The sequence below is a fragment of the Pipra filicauda genome, unplaced genomic scaffold (assembly GCF_003945595.2).
Source record: "Pipra filicauda isolate LSUMZ 115617 unplaced genomic scaffold, ASM394559v2 scaffold206_size1356665_pilon, whole genome shotgun sequence".
Taxonomy (NCBI): Eukaryota; Metazoa; Chordata; class Aves; order Passeriformes; family Pipridae; genus Pipra; species Pipra filicauda.
The window spans coordinates 1110946-1136636 of record NW_024104317.1 but is presented as its reverse complement, the minus strand read 5'-3'; the positions used below and the strand labels follow the sequence as shown (position 1 = coordinate 1136636).

General features: G+C 41.5%; 1 protein-coding gene across 2 annotated transcripts in view; it reads right to left on the bottom strand.

Annotated features, from left to right (window-relative positions):
• Positions 1-25691, bottom strand: part of LOC113996788 (probable cation-transporting ATPase 13A4) — a 38104-nt gene that overhangs the window by 7984 nt on the left and 4429 nt on the right. Inside the window, exons 2-22 of one of the 2 annotated variants that reach the window (XM_027738048.2) lie at positions 21904-22077; positions 19954-20091; positions 17649-17719; positions 17476-17556; positions 16707-16776; positions 15757-15891; positions 15273-15345; positions 15023-15154; positions 13674-13844; positions 13095-13252; positions 9941-10129; positions 9569-9630; positions 8692-8842; positions 8090-8176; positions 7250-7403; positions 6539-6650; positions 4586-4710; positions 3805-3968; positions 2621-2743; positions 1912-1991; positions 623-665 (exon numbers count right to left, since the gene is read on the bottom strand). In XM_027738048.2, coding sequence (XP_027593849.2) covers positions 623-665; positions 1912-1991; positions 2621-2743; positions 3805-3968; positions 4586-4710; positions 6539-6650; positions 7250-7403; positions 8090-8176; positions 8692-8842; positions 9569-9630; positions 9941-10129; positions 13095-13252; positions 13674-13844; positions 15023-15154; positions 15273-15345; positions 15757-15891; positions 16707-16776; positions 17476-17556; positions 17649-17719; positions 19954-20091; positions 21904-22077 — 2493 coding nt within the window. The remainder of the gene's footprint in view (positions 1-622; positions 666-1911; positions 1992-2620; positions 2744-3804; positions 3969-4585; positions 4711-6538; positions 6651-7249; positions 7404-8089; positions 8177-8691; positions 8843-9568; positions 9631-9940; positions 10130-13094; positions 13253-13673; positions 13845-15022; positions 15155-15272; positions 15346-15756; positions 15892-16706; positions 16777-17475; positions 17557-17648; positions 17720-19953; positions 20092-21903; positions 22078-25691) is intronic. The other variant, XM_027738049.2, reaches the window with a different exon arrangement.

The following is a 25691-nucleotide window of genomic DNA, read 5'->3' as shown; positions in this document are numbered from 1 at the left end:
TTGCTGTCACACCTCATGCAGATAGACTAGGTTCTCTGCTTGCTTCCCCCAAGAGGATCCTTGGGACTTTGTGTTAGGACAAGCAAGAGCTGCACTGCTGAGGTGGCATTGCTCTCACTGCCACGAGGATGCATGAAGTCATAGAGAGATATGAACCTGCCCAGAAGGGAGTTGTGAGTACCTCCTGAACATAAACCTTTCCTTTTGGAAAAAGAAAAACCAAAGCTTTCCTGCCCTTCTAAAATGTTCTTCTGCAAAAACCTTGTAGGACTACAACTGTTCCCCATGAAAGCTCCTCACCTGTCTTCTCCAACCCCAAACACTGAAGATATTGACATAAACCTCAGTGGAGGATTTGGAGAACCTTCTAGTGGCTTTTTGCAAAGAAAATGCATCAGTCCTAGAGACCACACACTGCAAAAATCTCTGCCTAGGACAGCTCTTGCATGGTAAGGACTGCACTGTAGGATCAGGTCTAAATCAATACTGGTGACAGCACAGCTGCTCTGTGAAGAAGCAGTGCACTCCCATCCCCAGCATGTGCTAAGTTTGGAATATTTCACTGACATTTCATTCATTTCTCATTTTTAAAATAAATATGTTTTAAAGAATTTTCACTTACCCCACAGTCATTGGCTCCATCTCCACACATGCCCACAAAGTAACTAAAAAAATAAAGTGACCTAGAGTTCAGTTCCAAGGAAAGTGAGGAATCAGAGACTAGTCCATGCAAGTTATTTGTGCAAGTCAGGCAAGATTTTTGTTAAAATCTTTTCTGGAAAGCTGAAAGACCAAAATATAATCCCAGGACTCTGAATTGTGCATGGGCCTTAGGCTTGCACCTCAGGTCTGACTACAGTAAAGAGTTTCTGCTGTGACGGAATAAAGAACGTATTAGCATGAAGCTTTACATTTACTACAATGGACTTGGTCTCCCTGATTTTAAGGTCAAGCACACCAGAAGACAGGGCTAATGGGGACAGTCCTGTTCAGAAAGGAAGGACTGTAGGCACAGGTACCTCGTGTTCACTGGGAATAGACATGAATGGAGACTCTGGGGTCCAGTACTGCCAGAATCTCCTGGGACAGACAGGGAGTGACAGAGACAGTTGGAGCAGATGGAAAAGGAGAACATGAGTTTAACAGGATATCTAGAGACAGCTCTCCACTCTGAGGCTGAAATAACCTTGTGGAATGATGAGCCCTGAAAGTGCTTTTTACTCCCAAGGCCTTGATTTCAGTGCAGGATAAGTTCTCACTGGAAGGCACTGATGGTGATCCAGGGAGGCCAGACAGCAGCTGAGGTGCTCACAACTGTGCACACCAGGTTGTTAATCTGAAACAGCCTAAAACTCATCTTGCTGTAGAGCAAGGCCTGGGTCTACGTGAGGTGAGGGTCTTCAAAAGACTTGGGAAACAGCTGAACAACAGGCAACAAGGAGCCTGGGACTAAGGAATATATATACACCTCTGTGACTTGAGCAGCACAGGGCATACCAATCCAGATTGCCCTGCCACGTTTTCTAACCCATCCCATTGAGCCAGCAGTAGTGCAATAAAAAGACTGCAAGCATCAGAGAAGCTACAGTGCTGGGAGATATTCCCAAAAAATCTTAGGGACACAAGTGCCCCTCCTTCAGGCCCAGAGGGAAGTAAGAATGAAGGATGATGTGAACAAAAAAAAGCCAGAATCATGGGAGTGTTAGATCTTCCACAGGTTGCCAAACCAGCACAGTGTTCAGCATCTTTTTTTAACAGGCTTTTGGATTTTAATTGCAAAGTTGGTTATCTGTGGAAGTTTCAGTTTTGTGCACTTCCATGAAAGGCTCTGCTAGACAAAAGCTAGCTCCTACTAGACATCTTTCAAGCCTGGAAATTCAACAAACACTTTCAAACTCATTATGAACTTACTCCAGCTTTTGAAACTCTTCTACCAGGCTGGATTTCTGACCAGGAGACATTCTAGCAAAAACTGTTCCATTCAGCAGGAGCTGTAAGGAGAAAAAAGGAAATTATTTTTTAAACACTTGAAGCAAGTGATTTCAGTGATGATCTGGAATAGAAATCACAAAAAAAATCATATTTAAAAACAACTGATTGTAGACCCTGAAGTAGGAAATGCTGATAATCAAAGATACAATGGTTCTTAATCAATATTTTGAAAAAATAACAATCACAATAAGGACAAGAGGCCTGGTGTGTCATTTGAGTTACCTGATGAAAACAAATTACCAGGCAGGTAATTACAAGAAGAGAATTCATGAGATTATCCTCTCCATGAAACAGACAAGCCATGCTGAAGTGCATAATGTGTAATACCACATTTTCTCCTGTTCTCCAAAACAGGATAGAATCAGTGCTGTACAAGGACCAGGCATATGGGCACAAATGTTTTAAGTCACATCCTCACATCACGAGACAGATCTGCTCCTCTCATGTGCAGAAAAAAATCTAGGGATTTTTAACATATGTTAATGTCAGAGATTCATCCATTAAGGATTTCAGGGTTAGAATTGTTCCCAAAAGATGTCCTAGTACAGATCCCTTCAGCTAATTATACCAGGACAATTGGAATCTCCTGAAAGGCAAGCCCACACCAGTTAAAAAATCCACATCTTACCTTTGGAAGTAAGTCCCTGAAATGCTGTGCTACAATTTGGTAAGATTTTCCACTCATAGCAAAATGATACTGGTCGTGTCCCAATGTCAGATTGGTTCTTCGCTCAGTCTGACCCTCATCCTCCTGTAAAATAAGACAGAATCAATGCTGTGTCTAGGTCTTCAAAAGCTGCTCTGTACATTTACACAGGAACTACTACAAAGTAAAGGGTATACCATGGGGAGGGCACTCTTGAAGACTCTGGGAGCCTTGGGTTCAAGGCCAATTGCCTTTGCTTGAATTTGTAAAGGGATTGAGGCATATAGTGCCATTAATTTCAGTGTTAACTGGGTGCTTCTTAAGTTTTAAAAGCTGGCCCTCAGCATTGCTGCATTTGATAAAACCCATGCCACAGTACCAATGTGGTGGGCTGCACTCTGAGAGAGAGGGGCTAGAGAGACAGTGTCTGGGAACCACGTCTAGCCAAGTCTTTCTACAGAGAAATACAGAGCAGATACAGCTCAGGATGAGCTTTGGTAGCAAGGAGCCACTCAACAGCCCCTGCAGGTATTCCCTACCATCTGCCTGACTTTTACCATTTATCAGAGAAGGGTCAGCACCTTCAGACTTACTCTTCAGGGAGAAAGTAACTGGTTTTCAGCCCAGCTTCTCTGAGGAGATGCTTGATGAAAGAAATTTCTTAGTGTAGCTTGCCTATGTTTCATTGTGTACATGCAATTTCTCAACACTTAGTCTGTGTTTTAATTCTGCATGTATGGTAAAGTGCTAACTCTCTACCTGATTGAGCAGGGCTGGTTCAGTGCACCTCCACTGGTTTTAAGTCCACACCTATACCATCAAATTTGTCTTGCAGGGAAAGGAAGCACGCTTTAAACAGACATCAGCTAAGCATGAGGGCTAGGAACAAATCTCTCCTGGATTTCTGCAAAGCTGTTCTCAAACCTAGCTAGACAGCTAGCAAAAACTTGTTTATGAGATAATATACTAGGAACTAAGCTCTAGGGGAGTACATTTTTATAAAGATTCCTTCTTTTTAAACACTTTTCTAGCACATATTTTGACATGCAAACGATAGTGAATGACAGGTCTCTTTATTCTAGTGTAATTCCACTGTCTTATTTAAAGCATTACAGCTTAGTTTGTTTCCCTACTCCAAAACATCTGCTTCTTATGCTTCTGCTCACCATGCTTCTGTAATCTTCAGTTTTGTTTTCTCCTAGGGGTTTCCAGGTTATAGATGCTGAAACAGATCCAGGCTCTTTGTTTGCTTCCACAAGAATTACTCTGTGTGTTGGAGAGATCATCCCAGCATTTTTGGCAACAGTTATAGCTGTCTGAATATTGTCACCTATAAAAATCAAGAGGTGTGTTATCTAAAAATTTCTGTTTTAGACTAAAACCAAAAAGGGATTAAATGCTAAATTGCTGCGAGTATCACTAATTCTCACTGATTGGCCTCAGGTGGCTTTGGTGCATGTGTGCTGAAAGGGGTGAGGCCCAAGAAGACGTACTGTGCTACTCATGAAAAAATATCTTCAGACCATGGAAAAACTGGAGGTTATTCTATCCAAATCCTGATTTGGATTTGGCTGGAATAGCCCTTCAAGGAAAAAAAAAAAAAGGATAAACAGGGACTGGTAGGCATACCAGATGTCTTAAGGTTCAGTGATTTGTCCTGGCACTGATGCTCCATCTCTGCTCATTTATAACAAGAGGATTTCAGGAGGCCTTATAAAGAAGGGATCTTGCATGATGTACCTTTATTAGGTGTCTAACACAGCCTAGTGAAATTGCCTGGGACAACATGGTTCAGCTCATGTCATTACTAAAACAGAGATTCTTCTTGGACTAAATATCTGTGCCTTCCTACCAACGGTGGTGACGACAACAGACTGTTCACTTAAACACTGTTGAACTCCCTGTCTTGGCCAGTGGCCACATAAATAATCCACCCAATTTAGATACCTGTGGCCATAACACTCCTGATGCAGGCAGCACTGAGCTCTTCCAGGACGGGCTTTGTCTCCCTCTTTAATCGATTCTCCATTATCAGCAGACCCAGGAATGTCAGATCAGATTCTACCTCCTCCCTTATAGTGAAAGAGAGATAGACAGATTTAGTTCTTCTTCTTGCCTTTGGCCTGTTTTTGTATTGAATTTGATAATAGCCAGTTATAAATGTTAACCATCCTACCTAACTCAAACCAATTAAAATAATTTCTGTGTTTTCAGCAGTCCCAGGTTGTCTATTTTTTGTGGTGCTATTTCAACACCAGCAGGGCTTGCTTCCCACTGGCAGCAATTGGTGCTGGTTGTGTACGGAGAATCTTCAGTTAATTTTTCATCCTTCTTTTTTCTTTGTTCCTTGTTCTGAAGAAGGAGTTCAGTACCTAGCCAGCTTCCAGCTCGTATCTACTTAATTATCAAATCAAAAGAGCCAATTTCAAACTACCTGTTCCACATAGCAACATAAAGTCTGATGGATAAATTAGGCTGTTTTCTATTCACACACTATCTTTAGCCAGCATGAGAAAGCACTCTGAATTTTCTGCAGGATTCCCAAATTGTGGTGGTCTGATTTGGAAAGTTTATGTGCACTAGTCATTCTCATTTGAGGACTGTACAACAAAGAAAGACACCTTAGTAAATGTATCTGCTCCTCTTGACAGTAGGGCCTGAGCAAACAGTATGTGAGAACTCCAATACTGTCTTGGCCTACTATTTTCTTTACATCTATGATACTGCTTTTTTACAGTTGAATACATGCAGTAGAGAAGAGAATTTGATAAACACCCCACCCCTGAGTCATGAACTAGAGGTCTTCCAGGGACACAGGTTGACTCTGAAGAGTCTGAAAAGAAAAGCTTTCAAACACTTCTTTTAGCCACTGTAGTAAGCTAGTTAGCCTAACACTTGCATGGCAGAGTAGCCAGGTCAGGTGGGGGCTGAACTGCTTTCATTGTAGATCTTGCATTTGACCACCAGCCTTCTCTTTTCTCCTGGTAGTATATATATCACACATGCTGTAACTGCACACACAACTTCAAAAGCTGGGCCCTATCACACACATTTGCTCGTTGGGTTGGATGGATCTGTTATGACTCCTGTCACAAGACTGAAATAACCACTTGAACTCTGCCTCAGTGTTATTGGCTCCTTCAGCAAAGAAAAAAGCCCTGTGAAAAAGCAAGTGAGCTCCTGTAAGTGAGCAGGTCCTGGATTAGGAACTGTAGCTAGCAAAGAGAGAGGACAGCAGATCCTCAGTAACTGCAGATATTTCAGAAGTGGAGTTTCTGGAGAATCACAGCCAAAAGCCAGAGGGATTTGGGAAAAACTATACGGATCCATGTGAGGCTTGTGAAAAAGTAATACCATGAGCATAGTAGAAGACTTTGCTGACTTCTCCAGAACCTAAAGAGAGCTAAAGCTCAAAAGCTAAAGGATTGGACCAAGACAACAGCAGAAGAATTGCTGACTTTGACTGGGCTAGAGAACAGTATTGGGGGCCATTTGCTGTCTTTGCTTAATCAAGGAGTCTGGATAACTGGAAAAAAAAGGGGGGGGTAAAAAAATACTTCTCTTCAACTGAAAGCCTGGATAAGTCTGCAAGGAGACTGGTAGAAATGAGGGAACAATGGAGGGGTGTACTAGTCTTCAGAATGTACTAGAGTTATGCTTCCTATGCTACTCCAAAGCTGAGAAAGTTAAGAAATGTGCAAGGATTCTGGGCATATGCTATAAGAGTGCTCTCTACCCATTCTCAGGCCTCTATCCAGATGTAAATCAGATTCTCTCTGGCCTGAAGGTAACAAAACTCTGTACTACAACCCTGCTCTTGGCAGACTGTGGTGATGGTACTATGTGAGGCACCACTAGCCCGTGGTTGAATGTGGCCAGAAGCAGCAGCCTATGGCTTACCTCGTTAGAGCAGTAGGTGGCTTCCCTGCCTGTAGAGATTTCCATGCCAGTCCAATGACCCTAAAGCCCTGTGCTGTGTAGAGCAGGAGCTCGCTTTCAAAATTCGATGGGACTGTGCAAAAGAGGAAAAGACAGTTCATCAGGGCATTTGACTGCTTTCTAATGGAAGGAAGCCTTGGAGCAGGGAAGGCTTATGTCCCACATAAGGGACATAAGGGCAGGTAGACCTAGAGTTTACCAGTAGGCCAAGGACATCAAGGAAAGGTGCTGAACTGAACTTTACTCAATAAGAAACTCATTGCATCTCTGTCATGTTGCACTTAGGTCCTAAACTATTCTCCAAAGACTTACCTTCTTCCAGCATGTTGTGAAGGATCTGTGCTCCTCTTGTTTCCCTCCCAAGGTTTGGAGAAAAAAGAAAACTTTTTTTTGGTGTCTACTGGACTAGTAGACAACTTTCCAAATAGCTATTCTGGCAGAGACTGTACACCTTCTATAAGGGTTGGTACTTACATATATCTCTTTGTAGTCCTTCTTTGCTGAGAAGGGCTGTATGAGAGCTTAGCCTTAGACTTGGAGCACAACAGAGAGACTTCCTGGGCTGAAGTATCAAGTCTTAGACACAGAAATCTCATTTGGACCTTCCACTTCATTTCACCATCAAAAGTCACACATATGTGTTTCTAGGAAGCATTTATAAATGTTAGTTACCTGTTTCTGCTCTACATAGCATGGCTACTATTTCTGGAGCCCCTTTTGTGAAGACCTGTTGATCCCCACCAATTTCCTGAGCAATGACAGACATTCTTTGCAAGGATGAAGAAAATGGAAACTGGTGTAAAATGGTAACTCCTTCCACTGGGGCCTAGGAGAAAAGCAAGTAGATTATATACTGCAGCAAGGATTTTAAACTCAGGTCAAAGGATTTTAGGTCTGTCCTTTGGGCCATGGTAAGAAGCTAACCATGTATAATGGGCTGATTTGTCACACTTAGAAATGACTGGTATATAAAGAGAAAATTAACTTGGTACAGAAATAGTTACCTTAAGCAGTAGGAAAAGTTCACTGACAGTTTTAGCAGACAATTAGACGTAGTTTTCTGAAAGGAACTCACTAGTCCTCTTTTTTTAACAAGATTCTGCTTACACTGGTCTTGCAAAGAGAAAATGGATGTCTGAAAGCATCCCCCTTGGTGTATGTCACCAGTAAGGGTCTGACATCAGCTACCAGACTCCACTGCATTCCCAAATGCTTTTGGAGATCTTCACTGCTCAGCTGAGTTTGGATTGAGTCTTGAGCCACCAGGACAGGTAAATCCCTGAGCTGGACAATCTATCATCCAGCATCCCCCTGCTTCTGGTGTGAGCAGCAAGCTCTCCCTGGCATCTGTAATCAGAGAGAGCAAGGCAATCTCTCTGCAGGCAGGACAGGAAAGATGAAGTGTGGAAGAGTTCTCTTGGACTAGGAAAATCAAGCATTTCTATTCTGAAAGGTAAGTCTTACACTGACAGTTTAACTTGATCATTAATGTGAATCTCACAAATAGCTTACAGTGGTGGCTTTAGGTCCAGGCCTAACAACTGTGGCATGTGTGGATCCTTGACCTTCAATCTGGTGTCCACTGGAATCATCTATCACCTGTGTATTGAAAGACAAAAATATTTCAGATCACAACACCATTATAGCCGAAAGGAACCTCAAGGATCCATTTAGAGCACGGGATTTCAAACCCGAAGATGGTAGAAATACCTCCACACTGGCAGAGCTCTAACAGATTTCAAAGTCTTGTACCTAGTTCAAAGCTGGCAGAAGTCTTTTACATGCTCTGTAAAAGTGGTCTTAATCTGCACGTGAGACACATCTGGGAATTCCTGTTGTCTGGCAGCAGCCAAAGACAGAGTTGTTGTGCCAGAGTGGTTTGCATGACATCCACCACTTCCAGCCAAATGAGCTAAGTACTCATATACTTCTAGGTGAAAGCTCTAGGCAGAAGCAAGGAACGTTTCTTCAAAAGCCTGAGTATGCAGTATCTCTTCTGGGTTTTACTTGTGTGGGAAGTAGCTATTTGCATGAGAGGGCTTGGGACATTTCTCTTTTTCGAGACCACCAAAACACCCTGCCACTGTTTGCATAAAAACAAAGCACAGCTTTACCCAGTTAGTGGCCTCAAACATTTTCGCATCCAGTGGGTCTCCTTGGATCTTGCCCTCCCACACGATCAATGAATGACAAACTGCCATTGCTCTGAACACTGGGCCCCAAGGCAGGCTGCCGTCTGCAGGGAAGCTGTGAATGTCCTGGAAGCTAACACAAAAGAGAACATAAAAATTACTATCAGAGAACACCAAACAACAGATGACTTACAGGGGAAAAAAAATCCTAATTTGAGGGCAGTTAAAATCCCATCCTGAGGTCAGACCACAAGCATATTCTAGGGACTTGTACTCCCCCATGAGCTATTTCTTGTGCATCTATTAAGTCTGGGATACACATGTTCAAAACAGGTATATTCTGCCTGGTTAAGGAGTCTGTTGGGATGGAGAGGAACAGATTATTATAAAATACTTTTCTCGAGGCTTGTGCAAGGACTCTTGAGTTCTGAAGCTGACATAAGTTTGAGCATCTTTGTGCATCCACATTTCTGGAAATGTAAGTGGGCAAAATCACAGCCACTGAAGGAACTGAATGTCAATCTCATGGTTAACAGTGACTTTCTGTCATAAAGGGTTGGGGCGACGCTGCAGCTCTGAGATCTAACTCAGCACGTCCACTGAGACTACCTGCCTGGACAGGCTATGCCAAATGCTGACAACAGTGGTTGCATCTTTTCATGTGGAGCAGGACCCCTGGGATGAAGCAAACCACTCATTTTCCAGAGGCTATAGAAATAAAATTGAAAATCTAAACATGGGGAGCTTCAAACTGCTCTTTAGCATTAACTGTCTTTCAGATTTGTTCATATGTCTAGGAGAAGAATCCAGTCACCATCCCACCAAATTTAAATACCATTGGCATGTCAAGGAGCCTTACCAGTTTCTCTCAGAGGGCAGCAAGCCCCAAAGATCCAGGCCATCTTCTGTTAAGGTGCCAGTCTAAGTTAAAATGTACATTTAAATTAAGTTTCCACATGAGATCTCCAAGAGGAATAAAAATCAAGACTTATTTTAAGAAGTTACTGTCCAGAAAATGTCAGCACAATGTGGAGCAAAAGGGCTACCAGGCAATTCCTAGATTCCAAGAAAAACAAGAATTTGCAACAGCTTCTGTGCAGTCAACAAAAACTTAAGTACACAGGGTTGGTCAGTGTGTTTCTAAAATACAATGGAAACCAAACCACATACTCTCCCACCCCTAGCACAGCTCTCATTACCAATAAGAGCATAACCACCACACAGCCATTACTTTGTCAAAGCAGATGAGGTTCAGCTGTCCACACATGTTGATCCTCTGTGGGCTGATGCAGAAGATGCCCTTTTTCTTCAACCTCTGCTGAGTATAAATGATCCCAGTTGTCAAGGCAGCTGGCAGAGCTGGCGGGACAGCAATAGTGATAACATCCAAAGCCTTCTTTACCACCTCTCCTGCCTCCTCCTGACATAATAACAAAGGCAGTTACCAGGAAGAGAGCGTCAAGGAGTGCTGCTTGCACCAAGTGTAGACTTCTTCACCCTCCTCCCCTCCACTGCAGGTGCTTCAAGCTGCACTGTTTTCTGGCCGTGGTACATTATGTATTACTCTCCATAAGAAATTAATCAGCTTGATTTAACCAGAGGCTTTAAGGCCTCACCACTGCTAAAGAGCAGCCTCCAGGTCTTCATTCATTCTCCATACAAACAAACCTGCCACAGTCTCCTCCAAAGCACCAGCTCAAACATGCCAACTAGATTATTGCACCCTCAGTTGAACCCGGTTTCCCATGACACAGCACACAGGAATCTGCTGTTTGCATTGGCATTCATCCAATTGCCTATAGGCATAGCTCTGGACTGCATATTAGGATGACAGGTGAGACATATGGGATAGAGCTGAAAAGGAGGGCAGAATGTGTGAGCTAATGATTTCTTCTGATCTTATGTTCTAGGAGATGCGAAAGGAAATTGCTTTTACCTGCAGTAAGAGACATGGAAGTAACAGTTACATTCTAAAAGCAATCTCTAATTTGGGAGTTTAGAGGTCAGTGTAAAACTGACTGCCAGTATGCTCAGTGTCGGCATCGTTACTCTTGGCAGTTGGTGTCACTGCTAAAGAATTGAATGGGTTTCAGTTCAGGCCCCAGAACTGAGACACTGCAAACTAAAGCCGATTTGCAATTCAGAAAGACTCGCAAACCATCACAGAGATCTACTATTACTACTTCTGAGCTTGAGACTTGGACCACAAATCATGTTGCATTTGACGTGCTGAATTGCCCTCATGTTCTGATTATCTCTACATTGATATTGTCTCTGCCCACAGAAGGCACAAGTTTGATAATATTTTATCTATTTTATGTTAGAATGAAGCACTTACCACCCACCTTTAGATAAACACACTCACAGAAAAGAAAGCATTTAGTACATCCTGTGACTCAATCTTACACTAGTCTGACAAGACAATTTCAGCAGTTGAGATAACATCAGCATGTATTTTACATATTATAAGGAGGAAGTTAACTTTAAAAAAAAGGGAAAAACTGCAAAGTAGACACCAGCACACATTCTTAAACACACTTGCTTTGATATCCTAAGGGGAAATAATCTTTTGAGCCAACTGATTGCAAATTATTCCCCAGGAGAAAAACTATTCAAAAGCTGAATTACAGAATGAACCTTGCAACTTGGGACTTGGACTTTACATTGACAGATAATTATCAAGGCATGAAGTGATTTCTTGAAAGCTTTTGGAAAAGTTTTGAATCAATTAGGCTTTAAAACTTGCATAACTACTGTTTACAGTGTATAACTATTTCTTACATTGACCTCAATGCATGAGAATGAGTGAAATGTTTTAAAAGGATTTCAGGTGAACTCTCCAGAGATTTAGAGATTTAGGTACACTAATAGGCCTTAGTTACCCTCACTAGCCTCATCTCCATCCACACCTTCTGCTCATGGGTTCAGGAGCTTTATTTAAGCTCAGGCCTGGGTCTTCAGTCCCTGTCTGAGCCAGGCTGTAGATGTACCTGCCTCTGGCCCAGTCTCTTGGACGGACACCTTAAGATGTGTGTCGTAGCCTTGTCTCTTGTCCTCATCTTCTTCTGCTTCTGACTGTACTCCCAGATTAATTACCACTTTGCCTTGCCTGGGACTGTTGATGGGCTGTTACCTGCACTCAGCTCTCCCCACCACATTCAGGTACTTTGTGATTGTGCATTGGTCGGTGAGCAAACTATCTGTGTTCTGGTCACCCTTGGCTCCTGGCTTGCCTCCCCCAGGGAATAGCTGGCCCTTGCTGCTTCCAAACACAGTAAGTCTTAGTTCCACATCGAGATGTTGGTGACTCAGATGATACAAGATAGTTGCCTTTGCAAAAGTTATATCCCCAGAGTTCTCAAAGGTATTAAGCTGAGTGGTAACTAAGTGTAGGTTATCTCCCTTTCACTACCCCACCATTCCCCAAATGACTATACAAAGATATGGGGGGGAAAAAAGGCAGAAGAAAACAGAGAGTTCTTTGCAGCATTTTCAGGGATCGATTTTCAGGGATCTCATTTACACTTGTATTGTTCAAGGCTCTGTAACTGGGAAGAAAGGTGGCTGAAGGGATGGCCAGTGATCTCTTAAGTCATAATTAGTACAGGAAAATCAAACAGAAAGCAGCTATTTGCTACTTCTCTAAAACAAAAACCTGCAGTGCCTTCAGCATTTCAGACAGAAGCTTTAAGAACACTTTTGCACAGCACATAATGAAACTGTGGGGATCATTGCCACAGGTGCTGTCAATTCCAAGACAAATTAATTCAGAAATAGATTAAACCTCCCTGTGGCAGATTTTCAGTGACTATTACAGCAAGATGATCCAGATACAAAAGACAGCTTACTGAACTGCTAAACCTTTCTTTTCAAGAAATTAGAAGACTATAACAGAGAAGAATTGTTCTATACTTGCCCTTCTTCCTAACCATCTTCCATAAGTATTTGACACCAGTCACTCTCAGAGACAAAGGACAGGGATAGATGGGTCTTTGCTCTAAACTGAAATTTTTGGAAAGTTGCCTTTTCACAAAGACAGATAAGCCTGTGTCCCATTTAACTCATGACTCACCTGTGCTTTTTCTGGGAATTTACAAAAAAAGCGCCACAAAAAAGTCTGTAAAAGGCTCTTACAGAGTGCTAAACTGTGGATAAGGCATGCAGGGCTTGCACAGGATTTGCCAACAGTGGGTTTGGCACTTTGGAACTGAATATGTGAGAGCTTGTGTACTGTCACCAATTCATTGTAAAATGACCTCATATACTAAGGTAAAAAGGAGAGCAACAAGGGCTATGTTTTTATATATAAATGCTTATGAAGTCACTCAAGTTTCAAATCTCTTTAAAACTAAGTGTGACCATTTCTCCTGCATTTATTAACTCACCCCATTAAGTGCAAATACACACACTGTGTAGATCATTCCAATGGCTGCAAACGCTATGAGGCACATCAGGAACCGGAGAGCATCTCTGTACAACTTGAAGTTCATGGGTTTAGGGTAGAGAATGGACCTCACCAGATCTCCTTTGGCTGTATTGAAACCTAGAAAGACAAACTAAAATCATTCCGAGGAAAAAACATTTCCAAAAATTCTCTACAAAGAATGGAGGGCTTCAAAGTTACTCAATATCTGCAACTTATGAAAGAAGACCCAGATCTTTCATTTTGGTCTATGTGACCTAATCTACAGAGTATAGAAAAAAGTTATTTTTGTCCTAACGAGGGGATTTTGGAAGCAAAGCAAAATTCTCATTTTTAATCATAAGCTGGTAGTTTTTGTAAAAGTTATGCCAAGCAAACAGAAACAATGCATTCTGGCTTAGCCCAGCCCAGGATAATGATTCTTCATCTGACTGTTGTGAATTTAGATTTATGTCTTTAACTAAATGTGACTGGATACATTAAATAAGACTGTTCCAGCAAGAAAAATCATGAAAGGAGAAGCAAACAAGTGTTGACTGACCAGTCCGCAGCACCACAGCTTTCACTGCTCCTCTGTCATCTGCCTTGGTCTGTATGACCTCTGTTCCACAGAAGAGGACATGTTTTTTGTAATCCTCTGCACAGTATGTTCTCCAGGGCTTGAAGTCATCAGCTTGGGGTAAGTGGGTCTTTGTTACTGGAATACTTTCCCCTAGGGAAGATTAGCTCAGATAAGGAAAACTGCAGTACACTTAAAACCAGCCTGCAGAGGTTCAAATAACTACAGTACCTAGATATCTAGGTTGTAAGTCAGAGGTATTTACTAGAGAAACCAATTTAGAGAAATTTTACTTTTATATTTTGACATCTCCAGAGTGAATGGAGTTTGAAGCCTAGCAAACAGACTGCCAGAGAAGAGCTCTCCTTTGCATCAGTACAACAGCTTCCTGTAAGTCTGAGAACTGAAAGCATTCCAAGGATGCCAAACCCCTGCTGTAGATATACAGACTTGAAAAGAGGCCTGAACTTCTGTTGCATGGCTGCACTTGATGGTCACAAGTTGTTTACCTGGTTTGAACCTCATGTGCAGGTCACTAACTATTCCCTCAAGGAGATTAAACATGACATTCCCAATTTTCCCTCTCTAGTAAAAAGGAGAGCCTTTAGTTCAATGCTTGACAGGTGACAAATATCCTGTTTATGTCAAAGCAGATACTAATGTGACAAAGATTAATTATTTTCTGACAGCTGAAGCTTTCTGAATGCAAGGGGTTTCTGGAATTTGTCATTTATATGAACTTTCAGAACTGTTGGTTTCAGTTTGATTCAGACTAGGACCAAATCTAAAGACAAGAAACTATGAATACCTCCTGCTTTGCAGTGAACTCTCCCACCTGGTATGCCCTCCACTGCTATCAATGGATGTGGAGCTAAGTGTCTGGAGGGCTAAACAGACATCCCACAGGCTGAAGATGTTGCAGTGATGAGACATTCAGGGTGAGTGACAGGAACCCCAACAGCCTGAGTGGACTGTGAGCCCTGTGTGGGAAACTCTTTGCTTCACATCTACTGTTTCTTCTCCTGTCCTGCTCACTCCTCTTCACTGTCCTCTCTCTCCTTTCTAATTAGAGGATCTCTTCCTAAATTCTGCACCCCAGACGGGTAGAAAAGGATGAATTGCCCTTCTTAAAGTCTATCTCATCTATTTAGACAACCGACTACAGTTTAGGCTTTATTACAGCAAACAACTGAGAATCCCCTTTTAGGCCATAGTAAGGGTGTCTCATTGTAAGGATGATACACGATAACACCGTATGCCCTGTGTCACTGGCTGAAACCATGGGGCTATGATGATGTTTAGATGGCAAACCTGGAAGGGATGAGCTGTACCTGTCAGCATGCTTTCATTTACAATGCACTGCCCGCTGATCAGGATGGCATCACAAGGCAAAAGGGTTTTGCCCTCTTTCAAAACCAGCATATCTCCAGGAACAAGATGATGTGATTCCAGCTCTTGGAAACCTGTAAGTGACAGAACAGGAAATCGCTCTAGAAGAAATTTGATACTATACATGCTTGTGTTTGATATAAATTGCTATAGAAATAAAACATATTGAAGAAAGAAGTGTACAGGAATCACCTTCCTTATTTCTGCAGACAGTGACCATGACGTTGTTATGAGACTCAACCAGACTGTGAAGTTTAACCGATTGCTATAAATTAAAGGAGAACACACAAAAGTGTTACATCTTACATGATGCAATTTATCCACTAACAATTATTTCCATTCGTTATTTGTGGTTATGAGAGGCCTCAAACCGGGGTCTAGCCCTACCAGGAATTATACAATCACACTGAGAAAGAAGTTCCCCACCCTAATTATGGAGAAGGTGTAACAAAAGGTCACAAAGGGAAACACTGGAATGGGGAAGGAGGATGTGGGTAAAGTACCTCACAGAGACTATGATGACTAGGAGCCCAGGTCACTGCAGCTGGTACTACACAATGTTATGGAACTAAACCTCTGAGTAACTCTCATAGCACTGTGTGCATATTGCAACATCCTCACCTTTCCCAGACATTAGAAATAAATCGTCCTTGTGGAAAAAGGTGAGGTGTCTCACCTGTCTGAGATCATATACAGTCAAAAATACTGAGAGGAGAGACATGATTATGATGGCAGTAGCATACTCCATGTAATCTTCAGCAAACCACAGACACACACTGAACAGCTGGAACACGTAAAATGGATTTAGGACCTATTTGGAGAGACAGCAACAGTAAAGAGCAGGTCACATTTAAGTGGTCCCAGTATACCTAAACAGTCCATTGTGTTAGAAATGGGCGGGAATAAAAGATATTAAGTGATGTGTCTCCTGGCCCCCTTTCTAATTTTCTTAGCAGTGGCTTCAGTCTAATCAGATTAAACCATTTCCATCTGACAGAAGCACCAGATATCTGGACCAATAGGATGTTATTTGGGATGTGAATGACTCAGCCCAATCCTTGCTTTGTTTGCTTCTCACAAGAAATGTAACAAAGGTGAGAGAAGAGCAGGTTGTGCTGTCAGCATGGAGCTCACATACCACAGGCACATCTCCACAAACACCCTGTTTAGGCCACATATAACCAATCCCCGACTGAAAAGATGTTGCTTTATATGGTGCTGTGCCCAGAGTCATGAGCTCATTGGATCTCTCTGCAGCTGTGGGCATGCACCAGGTACTGCTGTTCACTTAATCTCTGCTGATTAAGAGACAGCCCTGGCCTGGAAGGTTTGATTTCCAGTGCAGCTTATAAACATTCACTGGCCCTTGTAAGGACAATAAAATGAGCTCCCAGGACACAGATACATACAAATACCAACCAGCCATACAGATATGTGGATGGAGGATAGGGAACAATAGAGAATAAATGAATTTATGGTGATTTCACAGAACAGCTTTAAACAGGATTTGAAAAAGGAGTATGCCTGAAGAGTGAGTAGTGGGAAGCTAATTCAGATATAGAATCAATTATATGCATGCTCTGCCTCCCCAAGCAGCTTAGAATAAAAGCAACAGAAATGCTTAACCTCTTTGATGAGTAGTTTCCAAATAGGGATCACTGGAACATCAATAGTGTTTGGCCCACATATAACTCTCCTGTATGTGAGAAAGACACATCAGTTACAGATAAAACAGTGACAATATCACTCAAGAAATATTCCTGAGAGCTTGCAATGATCCCGGTATAAAGGCTGTGAGGGTCTTTCTTCAAGAAAACTAAATAATCTAAAACCAAATAATTCTACAAAAAGTTAAAGCTGATTTGAATGTAAGATTTAACATGAGCTAAGGTCAGGAGCTGGATTTTCTGCATTCAATCAACTGAAGATCATTTCACTATTTAGCAGTTTTAAGAATACATATTCTGTAACTTGTTTAATGATACAGTAGTTTATGAGAATAAATTCAATTACCAGGACTAGCTGATTTAGAAGTTCAATACAATTACAAGGAGCCCCACCAAAGAAGCAAACACACAACTTATCTGCACTGTTTCACAGAGACTTTCTCTTACTCCAAATAAGAACTGCTTAAAGTTAGTTACAGGACATAGTTATTTCCTGATTGAGAACAGTAACTGCAACAATGATGAATACTGAGACATTTCAAAAACTTTGACAAGGAATACACAAAATTCTCTAGCCCTTTTCATTCAATGTGCTCATACATGGCTTTTTCATCTAAAATTATGTGCATACTACTAAATACAGAAGAAAGTCCTGGAAAGTGCACCAAGAGCAGTGAATTTACATTCTGAAATCTGTATGTTGAGTCATCATGTTTTAAAATATGTACCTGACATCCTGTTCATTGCAGGTGAGACCAGAACCAAATTTTGCATGTATAGCTGAACAAGTGTGGTGGTCTTCTAGGACTCTAAAATACAAAGGGAGTGTCTTCCTTAGGACATTATTCACAAAGAAGCTTGACTTCCTCAGACACTTGTGCAACCAGTGCAGTGCACTCACCCAACTTTCTGGAACTGTTTTGCATAGATATTCCAGATATAGCGGATTTTTTGTACTTGGATAGTTTTCACCTGCAAAACAAGACAGGGACAACAATACATGCAACATAGCAAACAAAAATTCTCTCAGGCCTGCTCACATGTGTCAGCTAGGCATCCTCACTGGGGTCAAGTACAGATAAGGCAAATTATATGGGGGCAAGAAGGGGAAGAAGACAGGATTGCATACACTAACTCTCTAGTTAAATTATAGGGTGGGATCCCCATGTCAGTCAGATTCCACTAAGCTTTAGAAATCTTTAGGTCAATCAAGTACAAAGCAGTGTTCATCTCTCCCACTTTTGTGAAGAAAGGAATAGAGTCTTCACTCATTTCATAGCACGAATGGAAGAGATCACTGATGCCATGGTGGGTACACAAACAGCTGGTAAATCCTGTCTTCAGCCAACAACTCCCTTATCTTCTGTCTGGCTTTGAGGAAAGCAGGGGCTTTGGGCCATTTCCAGGCATGGTGCTGTGCCCTTCAGCTGAACAGATATGACAAGAGATAAGAAAGGCCATCCCAGGATACTGAGTCACTGCTAATGGTAAGCTCTTGCAGAGCAGTTATCCATTAGGAACACACACTGTCATTTATAACTTGCAAAAGGAGTCTGTCCTGTCCTGTGCAAGAGTAACAAAGCCTATTAGAGATAATGGTGCTTCCTATCAGCTGGCAGAAGGCAGGGCCATACACCTGTACACATTAATGATAAAGAAATCAGCTCCAGGGGACTCTCAGCACAATACCAGGGGACTACCCAGTGCAATAAGCATTATTACAGGCCAATGAAATCTGTACTCAAATCACTCACCATCTCAAAATGGAGCTATAATCACAGTCATTCACTTAACAAGAGGTCTGGAGTCAGTGCAATAGGAGCTGCTATGTTTGCAATGCTAAAAACTGGAGTGTGAAATGAGGGACTCAGCTCTCTGTCAGAACAGCTGTCCTTGGACAGCTCTTGGGCGCTACACATAACCCTGTGGACTTAGGTAGCTTAAATGGCAAAAATGCTTTATAATTAACTTATAAGTAGGGGCTTTTGAATTGCTAGTGAAGGATTAAACTGTTTGCTCTTTGCTGCTTTGAAATCTGGTCATTTCTATCTAGATGTTTTGATTGATATGAATTCAAAGGGCTTATTATTTGAGGTTATCTGGCTTTTTTATGTTACTAATTCAATCCTCTGAAAAGTGTTACAGACCAGCCTCCACTTTCTTCATACTGTGCCCATTGATTAAACTAGTTGAAACTAAACTTTCTTATGTACATTAATATATGTCCATACAAACAGCTGCAGCATCTTTGTTCAGCTAAAATTAGGTTCATAATAAAAATATTTACTAAAAATTGTTGTAGAAATAAAAAGAAATGCTAGTAAGTTAGAAATTTATTTCCTGAAAGGGAAAATAGCTCTTTTATGAATTCCTCAGTGCAGTGATCTAGTATCTATAATCAAGAGCCGGATATTAACAAATGTATCATTGCGTTCCTATTGCTCACACCAATTTAACACGTAATGCTAAGCAAGACACATAACTGAACTGTCTGGTACTTATTCTAAACAGGAGATAATTATGTTTACTCAACTCATGAGAGACCTTGTCATCTGGTTGGATCAATTAATTGTGTGCCTTCTCCCCAGTGCCTAATTGGGATCTCAAAGCTGATAGAGATCAGGATACATTTTTACAAGAACAGTTAACAGCACAAGACCTGATTCCAGCAAATGTACTTTAAAGCCCAAATTGCATACAAAGGCAAGGAAGCAAAATGTGTTAATGAAACACTTCTGGAAATACTGATGCAGTTCTGCATAGGTACTTTTCTGTTCTATTCCCCATCACCTGCGTTCATCCTTGTTTTCATGTTACTGTGGCAGCTGTTTTTGGTTCTGCACATTTTCTCTTCAAACACAGTCACCCCTAAATTCCTTGATTCTTATGCCAGGAATGAGGTTTTGATCTGGAGTTCTGATTCTTCTCTGCCAACCCTAGTGTCCTGAAGCTCTCCGACTTGTAATGTATGTTTTCTCTCAGAAGTAGTGAGGATTCTTTTTTCATGACCCACCTCAGAGTGAGTACAGTCCTTACAGAGGTGAGTACAGTTCTCCAAAATCTCTATCTTGTTTTTCAACAGCTCACTGTGTTTCTCAAGCTGCAAGTTTCTTAGCTGGGTAGGTTTCACAACTCAGTTTCACTCCATGAAGTGTGGCTGAGATTTGCCATCATTTCCCAGATGCTGCAGGGAATACTTTACTTACTTGAAAACTTGGCTTCATTATGGCTTTGCTGAAGATTGAGTCTTCCTCAGCAGTGGCTGGATAATCTGATCTACTTTTGATAAGTGCAGACACAGAGATCCATGTCACAGTCTCACGAGAATAAATTCGAAATTCATCCTAAATGAGTATAAAATAGAAGTGTCACAATTTCCCCCAAAACCAGAACAAACTCACTATTACCTTGGAGAGAATGATTACAGTAGGCATTTCTAGAGCACTGCCATAGCTTTTTGAAAGGATTAACCAACAGGAGACTCACAACACTTGTGACTGATAGAAAAATCAGCAGAATGGGAACAGAACCACCGTCCTGTCAAAATGTGAGTACTGCAAATAATTCAGTGACCACAGATCTGGTGCTTGGCTGATAAGGGTGGAATGTGAACACCCAGGTCATGATCTAGGACAGGCAAACAGGACAGGGCAATCTGAGATGCAGTGACCGTACTGTAAAGGGAAGATCAAAAGGAACACAGCGCTGGGCTGAAAAACAGATGTTTAGTGCCAATACCTTCTCACAGCCACTCCTGAGTTAACACTTCATTGGAAGAAGTGTGTTAGCACCATGCCTCCCTTATGGTACCTTAGACAGGCCTTTAACACAAACTGAGTTCGTAATCTTCCTATATCTTATAAAATAAGTTTAACTTTGGAACTGCCTGATAGCAATTATTGGTAGAAATTGCTGATGAAATTTTCAAATGCACAGAGAATAATTTGAGAAAGCTTCTTGATAACAAGACCATATAATATGACTCAATTCTTGTTTAATTACATAAAGGATCATTTAAAACCCCATTTATTTGAAAAGTGCTTTTTAAAATGACACACGAGATTAGGTAATTAAAAATGCAAACTGAATTGAAGATGAAAAAGGGATATTAAACCTAATATGCTGTTTTAAAAAAAGAAAAACATACCCCCAGCCTTTTAGGATGCAGATTGTTTCATTATAAAATATTCAACAGGCAGATCTATGAGGTTCAAAACCTGGGATTTTAACTGCATGCTGCCCTGCTCATTTAAGAAGGCAGCTCAAACACAGTGCAAACGTTGAAAATGCCATTGTTCAGGAACCTTTGAAGCAGAACAAATCAAACTTCTGGAAGTAAAGCAACCCTGCCAGCTCCTGGAATATTCAGGCTCAGCTGGGATTCAGAATCGAGTCTCAGTTTGCTTCCTTTAGTGTTGCAGTAGCTTCCATGAAATAAAATCAGGGTTTGCTTATGTTGCAGTGCTTCAGTACAGTCCTCAGCAGAGAGAAACCTGTATTAGGAAACTACTAGCAAAACATAACAGCTCTGAAAGCATTAACTGCAGGACTGTGAGCTTACTGGACACGGGGAAGGGCCGACGGAAAACGGATCCATACAGCCAAGAAAACAAACAATCTAAGCTTGCCCTCTTCCTTATACTGATCCCTCATGACACACTGTTGGACACTGCTGGGGACAGAGATAGACAAACCTTTAGTTTGGCTCACTAGATAAATTTGGGCAGAGAGGGGCATCTTCGCTGGGACAGCCAAGTCCAGGAAAAAGGAGGGAGAAAGGATCTGCTGGACACTGCCAGTCAGATGCTTTAGAATCTGGAGCACAGATCTACAAGGTAGAAAGCACAGGGGTGGCAGGAGGGAGGAGAAAGGACTGAGAATAAATGACACGGTCTTGAAAGCATGGATATTACAAGTTTTATCACCCCAATTTCTTTCAGCTTGTCTGATCAGCTGTTATCATCCATTCCAATCATCATCATACACATAATTTGTGGAATACTTGAGAATTCTTTAGATCAACGATGGTGCACATAAAATATTATTGCAGGAAAACAACAATGTAAGAGATTTCAGCCAACTGGATTCCTTTCAATTAAATTATCTTCCAAATAAGTGGACTAGGGACTAATCTAAAGATTAAACTAGGCACTTACTGTTGTTCTAAGGAGAACAATATCCGCTTCTTCCAAGCTGCAGCGGATGCAGTTTACCCACACATCCCACTCTGGCTTCCAGTAAAACAGTAGCCACAGAGCCCCACAGGACAAGATGTATCCAGCAATGCACAAGGCTTTTCGGCAGCTTTGAGTTTTGTAGCCAAATATATCCTGTACAGCAGAGACAAGGGAAAAATGCTATTACTTAAATTACTATTAAATTCCTTAAAATACTATTTGTGCTAAAGAAATGCCTGGAATGCTATACCTTCCCATCATTCACTGCTCTCCCATAGGTACTCTTTGTTACATATGGCACTTGAAAAAACAAGTCCTGGAACATGTGTTTGGCTTCTTTATGTGTCTTAAACACAACTACAAAAAATTTGCCTCTTCCACAAAACTTTTCATCCACCTTCATAAAATCTAGATTGCTGTAGCCTGACCAATATTTTTATCTAGTTGTGAAACTTGGCATGAAACACTGTTATGTGTATGCATGAGCAGGAATGATACAAAAATATAGAGGTCCTAACCTTTAGACCCCAAGTTAGGAATGAAGATTTGTCTGATCAGCTTTTTTAAGGTTGCTGGGTGAGACAGCTGAAGAACTTAAGTACATCTGCACTAGGGGAAGATGAGTGATGGGTGCAGACCCACTGCAGCAGATGAGGCAGCTTCAGCATCAGAAGCACTGCTGCTGCCCTGCATTAATGCACCTACACTTAAGGGAATCAACCAGTATCCCTGCTTGGTGCCGAATGACACCGTGTGCCTGCACCAGCTGGAGCTGCTGTGCACAACTTGGCACAGACATAGCCTTTGTAGTTCTGCTACCATCTTCCATGATAGCTCCAGTATGGGGAATTTGGGGCTTGACTATGTACCATTGGCCCAACATCACAAAATAATAACAACTGTTAGTAAGAACAACTAATGAATACTTGCAGAATGCTTTACATGTTCAGAGGGACAAAAGAAGCTACTCATTGTAGCTGTATGAGTGGGTATTATTATTATTCCATTTTTAAAGCTGGGGAAATGGTTATAGTGAGGCAAGGTGACTTGCCCAAAACTTCAAAGGGATGACTGTCAGCATTACAGTGTAAGAGCTGCAGGTCTTGGTACCATGGCCAAATTTCTTCTCAGTACTGCTAGCAGGGACCTGGTAAACAAGAAATGAAATGTATACAGTGAATTTATAGAGGAGACCCAGACTGTGCTAAGATGGGAGATTGCAAGGCTGCAATTATATCAGGTGACAGGCGAATTTGCTAACATAAGGATTAAAGTTCCTACATCTCCCTCTTCCTAGTATATCTGCAGCAACTGTGCAATCTGCTTCTGAAGATCAGATATCTGCAGCCACAGATATTGCAAGATCCATTTATAAGGTGAGAAGAAAAGGCAACGTAATTGCAAGGATGAGTAATGCATAATTCCTGGTTCTGTGCTGGTGTCTTTGCTTGTTATGTGAAATTCAGGCCCTGCCCAGTGGTTCCACACGCTGCCTCGGCACACCTGCTCTATGACATTCTCCAAAAGTCACACTGTCATCCTAGGTAATCTCCAAGAGGTTTCTAAAGGGAAGTTGGCAACTGTGGGGGAAAACATACAGTAAACTACACTGGGAAGTGGCCTGCACTGCACAGGACCTGGTTATACCAGCTGTGAGATGCACATATAGAATTTTCAAAGGCTTCTATAATCTCTGAGCAGACCAAGAGAATAAGGCAGCTCTGCAGCAGACAAAAGGAAGCCCACGGAGGACAGTAGATAGGCAAGGTTGCTAGAAGGTAGTTGCTGTGACAGTCGTGCTATTTATATTCATATTCCTATAAACAGGTAAAGGGTCTCCATTCCCCTCTCTAGTTGTATCCTTAAGAAAAAAGTTGCAGAATTACTGTCAGCACCAGCATACAGAATAGTACACAGGACAGTGTGAATTTACTGTTCACAGCAATACTAGCAAGATCCACGTGCTTGGATCCAGACTTTACAGCTTGTCAGCAAGGCAAAGGAACTCCCAAGAAGACAGAGATGCCTAAGGGAAGAACTGTTAAAAGACATGCCTTTGGACTTCCTCCAATATATAGCTGGACCTGGAATAACAGGAACAATATTTTCAAATTGGGATGGGCATGAATATCAGGGTGGGGAAGAACAAGATTGCTGCCATGTGCATCTTACTTCTGCCAGTGAATCATTCCTTTAATTTTCAGCTTCTGTGTCTTACACCCAATGTCTGAGAAGTCTGACACAGAAGGCTGTAGCTAATACAATTAAGAAGGGGGAGACTGGGTGCTCTGCATGTGATTGGCAGTCATTGGGATCATCTTCTGTTGTCAGTATTCTTCTCCACTGAAATGCTCAATGATTCCCCAGGCGAGGTATGTCAACACAACCACAGAGCTAGTACAGACTCTGTATTTTTCTGCCTAGGAAACCATGCACCGATATATGAAATACGTATCCAAGTCCACCTAAGCCTGCATATATTTTAAAGCCTTTTCATTCCAGAACAGTTTCCACTCAAAAAGGGATTTGAATCCGTAGATCTCAAGGCACTTCCCAAAACCAAGCACACATCAGTATTCCTTATCTTGAAAAATAGAAGAGGGGCAAACAAGGGAAACAGCTCATCTGGGAAAAAAAGGCCATGGTCTTTAAGATACCAATTACACTGTGAGATGGATCTTGCTGCTTCTCACAAGGGACTTTCCTGAGACAGACAGATAGATAGACAGGTAGATAGATAGATAGATAGATAGATAGATAGATAGATAGATACCACTGAGCTGTTCTGACCCTTCAAGGGCATGACCTGCTGTATAAACACAGGAGTTTGTTCAAGTTTGTTTGTTCATGTAATTTCAGAACATAGTTGTTCAGGAGCTCTAAAAGGAGTAAGCTGGGAAAGAATAAACTTCAGATGTTAACTGCTGTTTTGTATCTGAGTGTTCATGAAGGAATCTAAAGCCAAAGCCAAAGAAAAGCATTTCCCATGGTTTGGAAATGTCTGGAGCAGGTAACCTGGGCCACATCATTCAGAAGTAAAGTTAGGCAGGGAAATAGACTGAGTTCCAAACCTCTCTTGTGACAAAGTTCCTTGAGCCGGAACCTTTCAATACTTAACTTCAGAACAGAATGTTCTGTTGAGAAGTTTTTCCTGACTCTGTTCTTTCAGTTGAAAGGATTATAGCAATGAATGCTGCATTCATAAAAAAAATTTAATACATGAATAACTCGTTGTTGAAACAGAAACTTCTCACTTGTCGAATAAGTCGACAGTGAAATTCTTTAGAAGAATTCTCAAAACTATTGTCTTCTCCAAAAAAAGGTGAATATTAGACCCACAACAGAGGTACCCACAGTGTGCATGAAGAAGGGAGGAACAGGCACACACATGGTGCAAGTTTATTCAGCCACACGGATGACTTAGAGTAATTAGCATTTAGAAATTCTTCAAGCTTATTCAGAATTCACTCGGCCTGTATTACAAGGATTTCCAACTATGGCAAACAATAATTTCAAGACTGGCAGAAGTCCTGGTGTTGATGTCACCAATAAGAACATGTCTGTCAGGTTAGTTTTATGTTGTTAAGGAAATAACTTTTGTCGCATTTTATTTCACTGCACGCTGAGGCTGAGCTGGTGCAGACATGCTTCTTTTGAAGAGGGGTCTGATGAATACAGGTTCACCTTGACAACCTCTCTAGTGTATAAGCAAGTTTTTAGAGTTCAATGACTGCATTTGGCATATATAAAATTGCACAGTCAAATAA